Here is a 15,355-nt window from a genome sequence, read left to right as displayed (position 1 = left end):
CAGTGACGAAGCTCCTCCATCTCTGACAGTGTTCAGGGCTTCCTTCATTGTGCCAGTAGATTCCATTGGGTTTTCACCATTGTTAGTCATACAAGTTTCAGGAAACTCGGGAATACTGTCGCACTCAGATGTAGAAGGATTCTTCATTGCTGTTCCTGTGCAATTTTGTTTGACCAGTCAGGGTTGTTAGCCCTGAGCTGAGCCCCTGAAGCTGGAGGACTGGTGGGCCACTCTTAGTCTGGCATCTACCCTTTGGCTGTTGGTAGAGTCACCCATGCCAAACAGTTGAAAGCATAAAGCCCTGACTCCAGGTAACATAGCTCTCATGCTTATTGAAGCATACAAGCCTCCAAACTCAACACTGAGGTTGTGGTCCCCTTGAAGGATGAAAGAATGGTGAAATATGAGCATTTCAATGAACATATGATGTACCATAACCTGTGAGGCATAAATTAAGAGTTTGAGAAGATGGACTTGGCTGGGTTGCTCTCTGTCACCTTTAATGGCAACAATTGTTTGAATGACCTCCTCCCATGGTATAAATTTTACCCCATGAATTGCCTACATGATGCTTGGGCACTCTGGAATGCTTTGCAACCAATATGTTTAGCTGAAGTAGATGACGGGTAAATAATAGTTAGAATGCCAGCACTGTGGTCGGTGTGCTCTGAGGACGAGTGCCAGTGATCCCCGAGGTCAGTGTGTTCGAGGCTCTGGTCTTGTGGTTAGAGGCCTGATTGTGGCCTGTCCCAAGGTCGGAAGCCTGAGATCGACATGTCCAGAATTCAGCATGTTCCGACCTGGGGGGTGGTGTGAGGTTGAGAGGGTAGGAAGGTGATCCTGACGTGGCCTCCTCTACATTGGTGAGATCTTCCGTTCTATCTGCCAAAGGTGGAACTTCCCAGTGGCCAAACATTTTGATCTCATTCTGACATGTTGGCCATGGTCTTCTCTATTGCCACAGTGAAGCCACCTTCAGGGTGGAGGTGCAACACCTCGTGTTCTGTCTGAGTAACCCGATGGCAAAAATATCAATTTGTCTTTCTGGTTTTAAAAAATCCCTCCCCCTCCCCTCTTCTATTTCCCATTCTGGCATCTTACCTCTTCTGACCTGCTTATCACCTCCCCCTGGTGACCCTCCTCCCCTTTCTTCTGTCTTCTCTCCTTTCAGATTCCTTCATCTCATCTCCAGCCCTTTACCTTTTTTTATTAGTTTTTTTTATACATTTTCTACATAACTACAGATAAAAACCCCCAGATCAAAATGAAGGACATTGATACAGTGCAAAAATAAACATATAATAACAATATGATACAAAGAAAGATAATTGAAAAAGCACCCAAATTGAAGACAAGTAAAATTAGTATCCTCCCCAAGCCCCACAATAAAAAAAAACTCCAGACCACCCACAACACAATATAGAGAATATAAATCAGGACAATCAAACCCCCAAAGCTGTAAATACACTTAGCAACAGAAGATATTAATGCCTACTACCAAAAAAAAAGGAGCTGAAAGCAAGGGACCGAAAAAAAAACCTTAGTTAGGAGGAAGGTTATGAAAGTACTCAATAAAAGGTCCCCAGACCTTATGGAACTTTAAATCCAAATTAAGAACTGAATAATGAACTTTTTCAAGGTCTAAGCAGGCCATAATATCGTTAAGCCATTGAGCATGCGTGGGCAGGGCAACATCTCTCCATCTAAGGAGGATTAAACGTCTAGCCAGGAGAGAGGCAAATGATAATATTCGACAGTTAGTCGAACTTAAACGTAAATCTGTCTCACCCCAGAAACCGAACAAAGCAATTAAATCTAGGTGGTGGTTCTAGGTGGTGATTCAGAATATACGATAACGTTATGAAGACATCTTTCCAAAATTTCTCCAAGCCAGGACAAAACCAGTACATATGAATGAGAGAGGCCTCGCCCGTTTTGGATTTATCACAAAGCGGACTAACGTTAGGGTAGAATCGAGATAGTTTAGATTTAGACATATGGGCTCTATGAACAATCTTAAACTGTAAAAGGCAATGGCGAGCACAAAGAGAGGTTGAATTAACCGATTTGAGAATCGAGTCCCAAGTCTCATCAGATAAGGAGGTATTTAAATCCTGCTCCCATGCCATTTTAATTTTATCCACAGGGGCTCGTCGTAAGGCTGCTAATTTATCTCGAATAAATGATATTAAACCTTTACCTAGTGGATTAATGGAAAGAAATAAGTCCATAACATTTTTCTCAGGCATTTCAAGGAAGTTAGGAATTAAAGGAATAATAAAGTGTCTAATTTGGAGATATCTAAAAAAAATGAGCATTGGGCAGATTGAACTTAGCAGAGAGCTGTTGAAAAGAAGCGAAGCGATTATCAATAAAAAGAACTTCAAAATGTCTAATGCCCTTCCTATACCAATCATGGAATGCTGAATCATACGTAGTAGGTAAAAAAAAGGTGATTGTGTAAGATAGGGCTAGAAACGGAAAAACCATGGAAACCATAAAATTTCCTAAACTGAGCCCATATATGCAAAGTGTGTCTAACAAGAGGATTAACTATTAATCTGGACAAACTACTAAGGAGTACAGAGCCAAGAAGTGCAGAGATAGATAAATCTTTAGTGGAGCTCAACTCCATTGCCACCCAATTAGGGCACTCGGGTTGGCCATGGAAAAAAGACCAAAAGGTAGCACAACGTATATTGGCTGCCCAATAATATAAACGAAAGTTAGGTAAAGCCATGCAACCCTCTTTTTTAGGTTTTTGGAGATAAACTTTATTAATTCTAGAGCGCTTATTCTTCCGCAGATATGACAAAATAATAGAGTCTAAGGAATCAAAAAAAGATTTAGGAATAAAAATTGGGATTGATTGAAACAAATATAAAAGTTTAGGGAGAACATACATTTTAACAACATTAATATGACCTACCAAAGACCTAGATAGAGGTGACCATTGTAACAGACTCTGTTTTATAGTATATCAAAGATTGGCAAAATTTTCACGAAAGAGATCTTTAAACTTCTTTGTGACTGTCATCCCAAGATAATTAAATTGATTATGAACTACTTTAAAAGGGAGATCACGAAACGTTAATTCTTGTGCTTCTTTATTAATTGGGAAAAACTCGCTCTTATGTAAATTAAGTTTATAGCCAGAGAACTGGCTAAACTGGTCAAGAAGTGAAAACATTGGAGGTAAGGATGTAGACGGATTTGAGAGAAAGAGTAATAAGTCATCAGCATAAAGAGAAACTTTATGCTCAACACCCCCTCTCCAAATCCCGGTCAATTCAGGAAAATTTCAAAATGCTATCGCCAAAGGTTCGATAGCCAAATCAAAGAGAAAGGGACTTAAAGGGCATCCCTGACGGGTGCCAGGTTTGAGGTTAAATAACTAGGATTTCTGAAAATTAGTTAAAACAGAGGCAGTAGGACACAAATACAGCAATTTGATCCAAGAGATAAAACTTTGACCGAAGTCAAATTTGTCTAAAACTGCAAAAAGGTAGTTCCATTCTATACGATCAAATGCTTTCTCCACATCGAGGGAAATAACACATTCAGGAATTCCAGTTGGAGGTGAATATAAAATGTTAAATAAACGCTGAATGTTAAAAAAAGGAAGACGATTTTTAATAAAACCAGTTTGGTCATCAGAAATAATAGAGGGATAAACAGTTTTTAATCTATAAGCCAAAACTTTAGCCAAGATTTTAACATCAACATTAAGCAAAGAAATCGGCCTATACAATGAACACTCTGTTGGGTCTTTACCCTTTCTTAATAAAAGAATAATAGATGCCTCATTAAAAGAGGGTGGCAATTTGCCGTAATTAAATCAGATAATACTGAGAGTAACTGAGGAGAAAGAAGTGAAGAGAATGGTTTATAAAATTCTATGGGGAACCCATCAGGTCCAGGAGATTTCCCTGAGAACAATGTAGAAATTGTAAAAGATATTTCTTCTGATGATATAGGCGCATTAAGTTTGGCTTTAAAATCAGATGAAAGTGAAGGAATATTCAGATTATTTAAAAAATGATCAACAGAGATATTGTCATTCAAAGATTCAGAGGAATAAAGTCGAGAATAGAAATTTTAAAATGCGTCATTAATTTCTAAGTGATCCGATGTAAAGTCTCCATTCTCCCTCTGGATCTTTGTAATATGTTGTTTGGCTTTGGAACGCCTCAGCTGATTGGCTAGAAATTTACTAGATTTGTCACCATGAATGTAAAAGCGACTCTTACTTTCAAGAAGTTGGCGTTCGACAGGTTGAGTAGACAGAAGATTAAATTTAGTTTGAAGTTCTACATGCTTCTTGTATAATTCAGGATTCGTAGTTTGAGCATACAGTTGATCCAATTCTTTAATCTGATTAATGAGGTCTAATCGATCTGCACAGGACTTTCTATTAAGATTTGCTGTATAGGAGATTATTTGACCCCTCAAATATGCTTTCATGGCATCCCAGACAATCTGGGATGACACTTCAGGTGATGTATTGGTGTTAAAATAAAAGGTTATCTGATCCTTAATAAATTTTAGAAAATCATTATCCGATAATAAAGTCAAATCAAACCGCCAGTGTTTATTCCTCTGAGGGAGACCAGGAAAGTTTAAAGACAGAGTAATTGGGGCATGGTCAGAAATCAGTATACTCTGATACTCACAAGAATAGACAAATGGAATGAGTTGATTATCGAGTAAGAAGTAGTCAATTCTAGTAAAGGTGTGGTGAACATGTAAAAAAAAAAGAATAATCTCTCTCAGTAGGATGAAGGAAACACCATATATCAGAGATACCATAATTAGAGAGAAACGATTGAATAGCTAAGGCAGATTTAGTAGGTGGTCTAGTAACAGAGGACGATCGATCCAAATTAGGATCTAACCAACAATTGAAGTCACCACCCAGTATAAGAGAGTATGAGTTTAAGTCTGGTAGTGAGGAAAAAAAACGTTCAAAAAAATTAACATCATCAAAATTGGGGGCATACAGGTTTGCTAGTACAACTTTAGTATTATATAGTTTACCAGAAACAATAATAAAATGGCCATTTGTATCAGATATCTTATTATGGAGTTCAAAAGGAATATTTGAGTTAATAAGGATGGAGACCCCCTTAGCTTTGGCGGCAAAGGATGAATGAAAATGCTGACCCGCCCACTTTGACAAAAGCCGGGAGTTATCAAAACAACGAATATGAGTTTCTTGAAGGAAAGCAACGTCAGCTTTGAGTTTAATATGTGAGAAGACTTTCCTTCTTTTAACAGGGTGATTCAATCCCTTTACATTCCAGCTCACAAATTTAAGTGTATTAACCATTATCAATTGTTAATGCATAGAAGGCAGCAGGCATATAAAAAGTCAAGCAGTACAATAAACAGTCTGGGAGCAAAAATGTAAACATAGATTTGTAGAATCAAAACATAAACATGTCCTGAGTAACAAAGGAAAGCAAAAGAAACAGTGAGTGGTGTTAGAACTGGAGAATCCACCCCACCCTCGCAACCCAAAACTACCAAAAAAAGCAGCTAGCTCTACCAAAAAAAATTAACCCAAATATAACTTCCAGTTCTGTGTCATTAACAACAGTTCCGTATAAATACTATAGCAAATGGTAACTAGTTTATGCATTAGAAAACATAATTACAAATAGGAACAACTTCAACAGAAGTATAAAACTTAATACAAAGAAAATCAGGAGAAAACCAAAACTAACCTACCCGCAAAAAATTATAGAAGATTAAAAGAAGGAAAAAAAGGGGGGAGGGAGAAAAGGGGGAAATTATAGATTCAAGGAGAGTACTTATCAACCATTTACAGGAAAAAAAAGCAAAACTTAAACTGTGAATCAACCAACAGGGAGGCCTTCAATAAAAACTCCAAACCTCCAAAACAAGTTAGAGTCAATTGTAGAACTCTATAGATAAAGTTATACAAGAATAAAATAGATTACACAAGTACAATCTAAACGTCCGCAGGGAAACATTAAACTCAGATTATCTATTTAGAAAAAATGCACCAAGTCCAGGGAGAGATTGTCTACAGCCCTTAGAGTTTCAATAGATAATGTCTGAATTATTCAAGTAAAGTCTGAGTCCGGAAAAAATAGTTTTACTACGAGAGGTACTTATCCACCATTTTAGAAGGTCTCGTTGCATATGGCTGCTTGTTCTACTGAGCGTGTGGGCATGCTCTGTTGGCATCAGAAGCATGGTGACGCTTGTGAGCTCAACCTTCAGATTGTGTTGGTTATTAACGCAAACACCACATTTCACTGTCTGCATGTATGTGCATGGGACGAATAAAGCTTAATCAAAGTTAAATTCCTGGCCAGTTACAATTCAACTGATTGCAGAGGGTGCTCTGTCTTTAGATGGCCACTGTCAATCTGATGGATTAAATATGTTCTGTTCAAGGTTATGAAGTGAGGAGATGTGCTAAATTGGAACAGAGGGAATCCAATTAGCTAATCTTTTCAAACAAATGTAGTGTGTCTCCATAGTTTTTCTTTTTGTTAAAGAGCTCTTAAAGACAGTGGTATTGCCATACTATGTAAAACTGTAGGCATCCAGTTGAATTTCCTGCAGCTGTTGGTACTTGGACAGATGTGCACAACTGCACCAGGTACAGAAAAGAGATGATTACTCCTCCCCTGGTTACACCGGTGTTTACCGAGGCTGAGCAACATGCTCTCATTTCCTTTTAACCTCTGATCGTCACCTGTTGTCTCTGTTAACTTGGCTGCTGCTTGACTCTTTGTCCCATGCAGGCAATGGCTGAGTTCATGTGATTGTCAAACAATTATCGTTAGAATTTGATGTTTTTGATCCAAGGTTCTTCCAGAAGTCAGGAAAGAGGCACAAAAGTTGTTGCTTCATGACCATTTTATCAAGATATTGACAGATGAACAGACAGTGAAAGGAAGATAGAATTAAGATGGCACCCAGCAGAGAGCAGCTAATTTTATAGCCACAGATAAGGAAACTCTCCACTCAAACTTGTAGATACGAGTGAACCAATTAGAAAGTCATGATTCAAATAATGTAGTACAAAGAGCTTTTCAGAACTATAAAACCATAGGATATAGGAGCCGAATTAGGCCATTTGGCCCATCAAGTCTGCTCTGCCATTTCATCATGGCTAATCCACTTTCCCTCTCAGCTTCAATCTCTTGCCTTCTCCCTGTATCCCTTCATGCCCTGACTAATCAAGAACCTATTAAGCTCTGCCTTCAATATACCCGATGACTTGGGCTCCATAGCTGCCTGTGGCAACAAATTCCACAGATTCACCACTCACTGGCTAAAGAAATTCCTCATACTTTGTATAAGCACGAGAGGCGTAGTAAACTTGTGCATATACATTATAGCCTTTGGGAAGTATAGTAAGCAGTGACTTGTATATAAGTAATTATATAAAAACAAGCAGGTAATTGCTAAACTGCGAACAATTAGTCTAATCGAGGAATGAAACAGTCAGGTCCAATGAACCGTTTCATAGCCAGGCAGTGCAGAGATTGGCTGCTGAATACTGTGGCATACACTGTCAGTGGTGCAAACGGCAAAATCTCAGTTCAGCCATTCTTCTGAGATCCCAGTGAAGAAGTGATGATGACTGAGCACTGAGCAGCGGGTCTGGACAAAGGGGGTGGCCACTTGAGTCTAACTTCATCCCTTGGGCCAGTGTGCCTGCTAAAAGATGGAAGCCTCGTGTGACTGGCTAGGAGTGAGTGTCTCCTTGGAACTGCCACCAAACTATTGGAAAGTTTCTCGGCAGGTGGACGCATCCCGATGAAGAACTACTTGTATGTTGAGAGTTGGAACTGTTTTGGCCACGCGGATGAAGTGCAGGAGTGAAGTTTGGGGAAACTCGCTGCCTGTAGCTGATGAGGGACAACCACAGTCCAGGACTCCCTTCCACCCTCAAAGGGCCTTTGAGCAGGAGGCACGACAGCCGGTCAGTCTGTGTGCCCAGATTTCAAGACTGGAGTTCGGGGTCCCATCATCGGCTAGTCTGGGGGTCGATACTGAAGATCAGAGGTCAAGCCCAATGGCAGAGGCCTGTCCTGGAGTTGGAGGACTGTCCTTGTGAGGGTGGGTGAGTGCGAGGGAGGGATGAATTGGGCGCTTTTTTTTTGCTGTTTTGTTGTGATCTGTGTTGTTCTGCCAAGCATGGTGGGTGTGCAGTGTTAGCACTGGAATGTGTGTGTGACGACACTTGCAGGCTGGCCCGGCACTTCCCTGTGTTCAGAGATTCAAAGTACATATATTATCGAAGTATGCATGCAGAATACAGCCCTCAGATGTGCTTATTATTAGCACAGGCATACTTCTCTGTATATTTTGATGTAACATGTGGTAAATAAATCAGAATCTGTCTTATCTACTTGCTACGGGGCGCTGAAAGGAGCTGGATGGATGTCTGGCCTTGTGGTGTAGGGGGTGTCACTGACCTACCAATCGGAGCATTGAGCAGCAAACGGCGACATGGTGTAGTCTGTGGCTGGGAAAGTGAGAGTGACTTTGTGTGGTAAGAGCAGCATAAACAAATGCACAAGATCCCAGATGAAATGGAGGACAACTTCATCAATCAAAACCAACATTGACACCAGAAATTCTGCAAATGCTGGAACTCCAGAGCTACACCCGCAGAACGCTGGAGGAAATCAGCAGGTCAGGCAGTATCTATGGAGATGAGCAGTCAACGTTTTGTGCCGAGATCCTTAATGAGGACTGAGGGGGAAGGGGAAGATGCCAGAGTAAGAAGGCGTGGGGAGGGGAAGGAGGGTAGCTGGAAGGTGATAGGTGAAGCCAGGTGGGTAGGAAAGGTAAAGGGATGGAGAGGAAGGAATCTTATTGGAGGGGAGAGTGGATGATAGGAGAAAGGGAAGGAGGAGTGGACACGGGGAGGTGATAAGCAGGTGAGGAGAGGTAAGAGATCAGAGTGGAGAATAGAAGAGGGGTGGGGGGAGGGAAAATTGCATTACCAGAAGGGGAAATCAATATTCATGCCATCAGGTTGGAGGCCACCTACCTCATAATGGCATGAGAGACATGGACTAACATGTCGGAATGGGAACTAAAATGTTTGGTCACCAGGAAATTCGCTCTGAATTGCAAAGATGAGCACGTTACCTTCTGAAACCGGGTGGAGAAGTTGTTTCATGATGTCAAGTTGTGAGACTAGTTGGGTAAGTTGTTTTACAGGGCTGAGATGTGAAGTTGGGTGGGTCAGTTTTAAGGTGTGAGCGGTGTCCAGCGTAAGTCGTGTGTCTGCGGCAATGCAATCTGTCCTCAGTAGCCATTTAACTGAAGTGATCCCCGTGCAGTCCGGGTCTCCTGTGAGTTAGAGCAACGTGAGTTGCCATTGTGCTGATCGGGAGCTTCCATTGTGATTGAGGTTTAGCCAGAGAAACTGTGCCAGCAAGTTCTGCAGCTGTACCCACTTGGTTATCATCCGGAACTGTCTAAATCACCCGGACAGCGTGCAGTTACCCCAGTGCCAGCTCCCTGCATTGAGCACAGCTGCTGTGTATTCACTACAGGGACGCACCAAGAAAGGGCCACAGCTTAAGCGAAACCTCTCGGCAGCAGTTTGGTGGAAGAGAAGGCGCGAAGTTGCCCCAGCTGTCAGCCATGGGTGTGAAGGGCACCACAATAGAGTAGCAGTTAATTATTTAGCGATACAGCACTGAGTGGGCCCTTCCAGCCCTCCCCCCCTGACAACCCCTGACAACCCAGATTTAACCCTACCCTAATCTCAGGACAATGACCAATTAACCCATTCTGTACGTCTTTGGACTGTGAGAGGAAGCCCAAGAACACCTCGAGCTGATGGCTACGTTCCCATGGTTATTGCGGCACCATTACAGCTGGGACGTTCGGAGTTCGTTCAGTTCTGGCGCTGTCTGTAAGGAGTTTGTACATCCTCCCCGTGAATTGTGTGGGTGCTTCCACAGTCCAAAGACGTACCAGTTGGGATGTTAATTGGTTATTGAATTTGAATTGAATTGAATTGACTTTATTTCTTACATCCTTCACATATATGAGTAAAAACTCTTTATGTTACGTCTCCATCTAAATGTGCCACGTGCAATCATAGTAATTTATAATTTATAATAAACAGAACAGTCAATGTAATATAGAGTACACTCAAATCAGTGTGAGTTAATCAGTCTGATGGTTTGGTGGAAGAAGCTGTCCCAGAGCCTGTTGGTCCTGGCTTTTATGCTGTGGTACCGCTTCCTGGATGGTAGCAGCTAGAATAGATTGTGGTTGGGATGGTTTGGGTCCCCAATGATCCTACAGGCCTTTTTTACACACCAGTCTTTGTAAATGTCGTGAATAGTGGGAAGTTCACAACTACAGATACACTGGGCGGTCCGCACCACTCTCTGCAGAGTCCTGCGATTGAGGGAAGTACAGTTCCCATACCAGGCAGTGATGCAGCCAGTCAGGATGCTCTCAATTGTGCCCCTGCAGAAAGTTCTTAGGATTTGGAGGCACATACCAAACTTCCTTAACCGTCTGAGGTGAAAGAGACACTGTTATGCCTCTTTCTCCACACAGCTGGCGTGTACAGACCACGTGAGGTCCTCGGTGATGTGGATGCTGAGGAACTTGAAGATGTTTACCCTCTCAGCCCCAGACCCACTGATGTCAATAGGGGTGAGCCCGTCTCCATTCCCCCTGTAATCCACAACCAGCTCCTTTGTTTTTGCCACATTGAGGGAGAGGTTGTTTTCTCGACACCACTGTGTCAGGGTGAAGGCTTCTTCCCTGTAGGCCATCTCATTATTGTTTGAGATTAGGCCAATCAATGTAATATCATCAACAAATTGAATTAGCAGATTGGAGCTGTGGGTGGCGATACAGTCATGGGTATACAGGGAGTAAAGGAGGGGACTCAGTACACAGCCCTGAGGGGCTCCTGTTTTGAGAGTCAGAGGGTTGGAGGTGAGGAAGCCCACTCTTACAACCTGCTGGTGATGTGACAGGAAGTCCAGGATCCAGCTGCACAAGGCAGGGTGAAGGCCGAGGTCTCTGAGCTTCTTGTCAAGCCTGGATGGAATTATGGTGTTGAATGCTGAACTGTAGTCCAAGAACAGCATTCTCACCTAAACATCCATCTCCAGGTGTGTAAGGACGGTGTGTAGAGCAGTGGCTATTGTGTCATCTGTCAGTCGGTTGTGCCGGTAGGTGAATTGTAGGGGGTCCAGTTTGGGTGGTCGAAAGCTGCAGATGTAGTCCATGTAATCTTTGACTAGCCTCTCAAAACATTTGTGAGTGCGACAGGATGCCAGTTGTTCAGGCATGTTGCCTTGGTCTTTTTTGGTACAGGGATAACGGTGGGTGATTTGAAGCAGGAGGGCACTCTACACTGGGAGAGGGAGAGATTAAAAATGTCAGTAACCACACCTGCCAGTTGTGCTGCGCACATCCTGAGTACTCACCCTGGGACACTGTCCGGTCCCACAGCCTTGCGACTGTCCACTCGTTGGAAACATCTGCGTACCTCAGCCTCAGAGATGACCAGGTTGCAGGCTGTAGCGGTGGCTTTCCTCGGAGGCTCAGAGTCAGCGACATCGAGCCGAGAGTAAAAGCGACTGAGCTCATCTGGGAGAGAGGCCGCAATGTTGGTGAAGTCTGCGATGGTTATGCAATCCTCGTCACAAGTCAGGTGTGCTATTTGTTGTGAATCTTGACTCAATCTTCTCCCTGTATTATTACAGTCTTTATGGCTTTGCGCAGGTCATAGCTGCTTTTCTTGAGCTCTAGTTGATTGTCAGCGATGCCAACTCGATGTCGCACAGTAAGTGCTGCTCGCACAGAACTATTGATCCAGGGTTCCTGGTTCGGGAAGACCCTGACCAGCTTCTGAAGGCAACCTCGTCGATGCACTTCCGGATGAAGCACGCGGCTCCACTGTGAACTCGGAGACATCCTCATCACGGAAGACATTCCAGTCGACGTCATTGAAGCAGTCCTGCAGCATGGAGGCCGATTGGTCGGACCAACAGTGGACAGTTTTAACTGTGGCCGCCTCTTGTTTCAGGTTCTGCCTGTGATCAGGCTAGGGTTTAATAGGTGGGTTGCTGGGCACTGCGGCTTTCGTTGTCCAAATGTATCAGTCTTTGTAAATATGACTACCCCTAACCTTCCCACCGCACCCTTGGGATCCCAAGTGTAGATCGAATCCTTTGCCACGGATGATCTCAATGAGTTCAAGTTCATCACTCCGCTGCAGTCCCACCCCGTATCTCTGCCCATCGTTATGTACCAGACAAAACAGCATGAAATATGAAAGGCAGTGGAAACTCACTTATAAAGATCACAGTGTGGCCCGGTAAGGTTTGTAACATCATCACACATATCAGTGACATCTGGGTTAACACCATACGAAGTCAGGGGTTGCCAACCTGGGGTCCACGCACCCATTGTTAATGGTAAGGCTCCATGGCATAAAAAAAGGGTTGGAAAGCCCTGTGGAAAGTTAAATTCTGCCTGGCAGAGGTGTGTTTACTATTTGAAGGTTAGCTTTATCTGTCACATGCACATCACAACATACAGTGAAATGCTTCGTTTGTATCAAATCAGCAAGGATTGGTCTGTGCAGCCCCGTAGTGTCTCTACTCTTCTCCCGCCTACACAGCAAATACAAAACTTAACAACCCTAACCTGTGCGTCTTTGGATTGTGGGAGGAAACTGGAGCACCCGGAGGAAACTGGAGCACCCGGAGGAAACCCACTCAAACTCCTTACACACAGCGCTGGGAGTTGAACCCTGATCTCAGAGCCGGCGCTGTGAACTGTCGCAGTAACCGCTACGGTACTGGGCTGTCACTAATCCTGGATTATAACAGGATGGAATGAGTATACAATTAAAACATACATTAAAGGTATTTAATACATGGTTTACAGAGCAAAAATGGGCCCACCTTGTAGGACTAATACATTAATCTACCACACGACATTAATACAACCACGTGCACGTGGTTTTACAACCTGGATAGTTTTGTTGCCATTCTGTCTGAACAATTGGTGCTACACAGCTGGGGGAGCCTCTCTGTGTCTGGATTAGTCTGTGTGCTTCAGCGGTGAGTCGGAGGCCGAGTAGTCTGACTTGTTTTGGCCTGTGATCTCGAACTGATGATGTTTTTCCATTTCCACTATCGCTTCCAGATCACACAATGCAACTATTTATTGTGTTTAAACACTGCAAAACCAGTTTGCCTTAATTTCTCTTAGGTCTGGCCCGAGATGAGGAAGAAGTGAATCTACCACAGAAACGCTTAGCAGTGAGGTAAGTTCAGAACATGCGTTCAGGAGAATACGGCACGAGATTTGCCACCCAAGATAGATTGCTGTTTGTGTATAACCCGTTTGATAAGCTGTCAATCCAAAGAGTTTATACCTTTCAACAAAATAAATGTCAGACAAATTAGACCTGGTAGACTTCATTCTTGACATTTTTCAATGTGTTGCTATTTTAGTTAAATTACTAACACAATATTCCGTTAAAAAAAACAGTAGCCCATTTGTCTACTCAGCCTGTCCAGCCATATCTCCTCTTCTGTCTCAGCTTCCCATATCTACCAATTCCCCAATCTTTCAAAAATTTAAACACCCCAAATGATTTAACTCAGTAAAATGTACAAAGCATTCTACTGAGGAATTATTACTGCAAATCAACACAGCTATGCAGGAGAATTTCAACCAAAGAATTTCTCTTTGGTTAAAAAGTTGGGTTTTTGGAGCAGTTTGGAACACGAGACACTTTATGAAGGAAATTCCACAATTTAAGATGTTGGCAGTTGAAGACCCAACTGTCAGTAGTGAAAAAGGATCAGGTTTAATATCATTGGCACGTGTAATGAAATGTGTTGTTTTGCAACAGCAGCATAATTTAAAACTATAAATTACAGTAAGATACAAGTATATATAATAGGCAGTGCAAAAAGAGCAATAAAAATAGGGAGGTAGTGTTTGTTGTCCATTCAGAAATCTGATGAGGCAGTTCCTAAAACTTTTGATGGTGTGTTTTCAGGTCCCTGTGCCTCCTCTCTGAAGGGAAGTTGCCAGGTCTTGGGTGATGGGGAGGCCCCTATGACATTGCCCCCTTCCCCCACCTTCTGAGGCATCACCTTCTGAAGATGCTGAGGAGGCTGGTGCTTATGATGGAGCTGGCAAAGCCTGCAACTTTCCTGCAGCTTCCCTCGATCCTGTGCAGTGAACCACCCATACCAGTCTGTAATGCAACCCATTTGTATTCTCCATGGTAAGTCTGTAGAAGCCCAAGAGAGTCCCTAGTGTGACACATTACTTCTTTCCAAATTCCCAACAAAATATAGCTGTCATCTCATCTTTTTTCCAATTTTATTAATACGTTGGGCCCAGGATAGAGCTTGAGAGATGTCGACACCCAGGAACTTAAAACTGCTCACTCTTTCCACCACTGATCCCCTTCCACCATCAATTCTTTGTTCTTACTGATATTGTGCAAGGTTATTTCGACACCGCTGACCTATCTTATCCTGCACGCCGCCTCATCACCACGTGAAATTCTGCCAAACATCGTTGTGTCGCCGGCAAATTTATAGTTGCCGTTTGCACTGCACCTAGCCACACAGTCTGGGTTAAAGAGAGTAGAGCACACATCCCTGGGGTTTGCCAGCATTGATTGTCAGCGAGGAGGAGATGTTATTTGCGATCTGCTCTTGCTGTGGTCTCCCGCTAAGGATATCAAGGATCCACTTGCAGAGGGAGGTACAGAGGCCCAGGTTTTGGAGCTTGTTAATTAGTATTGAGGGCCTGATGATGTACACACAAAGTACACTGCAGATGCTATGGTCAAATCAACACGTACAAACATCTGTGGAACTGCCCAACCTGCTGAGTTCCTCCAGCTTGTTTGTACACGTTGATGATGTACAACGCGGAGAAGTGGAGGGTTAAATTTGGGAATTATCAAGTTGGCAGATTAGGGGAACAGAGAGATCTCAGCCTAGATATTAATCCATGTAATTGATCTGTTATTCAAACAGGATTGCTGATCACTTTCAATTCTCAATGTGAGTATCACATAAAGAGAAGTTCAACTGTGTGGTTGACAGAGCTGCATTGTAACTCTGAAACAGAGCCTGTAAACTTAAAAATATGTTGTAAAACATCAATTTATTTATTTATTGAGATACAACGTGGAATAGGCCCTTCCAGCCCTTTGAGCTGCACTGCCCAGCAATCTCCCAGTTTAATCGCAGCCTAGTTGGGCTGAGATGGAAAATGGAACTGCAATGATGAAATGGCAGAGCAGACTCGATGGGCCAAATGGCTTAATCTCCTATAT

The 15,355-nt window shown here is 42.8% G+C and overlaps 1 protein-coding gene across 1 annotated transcript in view; it reads left to right on the top strand.

The window, feature by feature from the left end:
- The window catches only part of LOC132383593 (lysophospholipid acyltransferase 2-like), a 97,626-nt gene that overhangs the window by 63,995 nt on the left and 18,276 nt on the right, over positions 1-15,355 (top strand). The window contains exon 6 of the mRNA XM_059954755.1: positions 13,258-13,312. Within this exon, the coding sequence (XP_059810738.1) occupies positions 13,258-13,312 (55 nt within the window). The remainder of the gene's footprint in view (positions 1-13,257; positions 13,313-15,355) is intronic.

Source organism: Hypanus sabinus, chromosome 30 (genome assembly GCF_030144855.1).
Source record: "Hypanus sabinus isolate sHypSab1 chromosome 30, sHypSab1.hap1, whole genome shotgun sequence".
NCBI classification, from domain to species: Eukaryota; Metazoa; Chordata; class Chondrichthyes; order Myliobatiformes; family Dasyatidae; genus Hypanus; species Hypanus sabinus.
The sequence above is the reverse complement of the archived record's forward strand: the minus strand, read 5'-3'. Positions and strand labels throughout refer to the sequence as shown.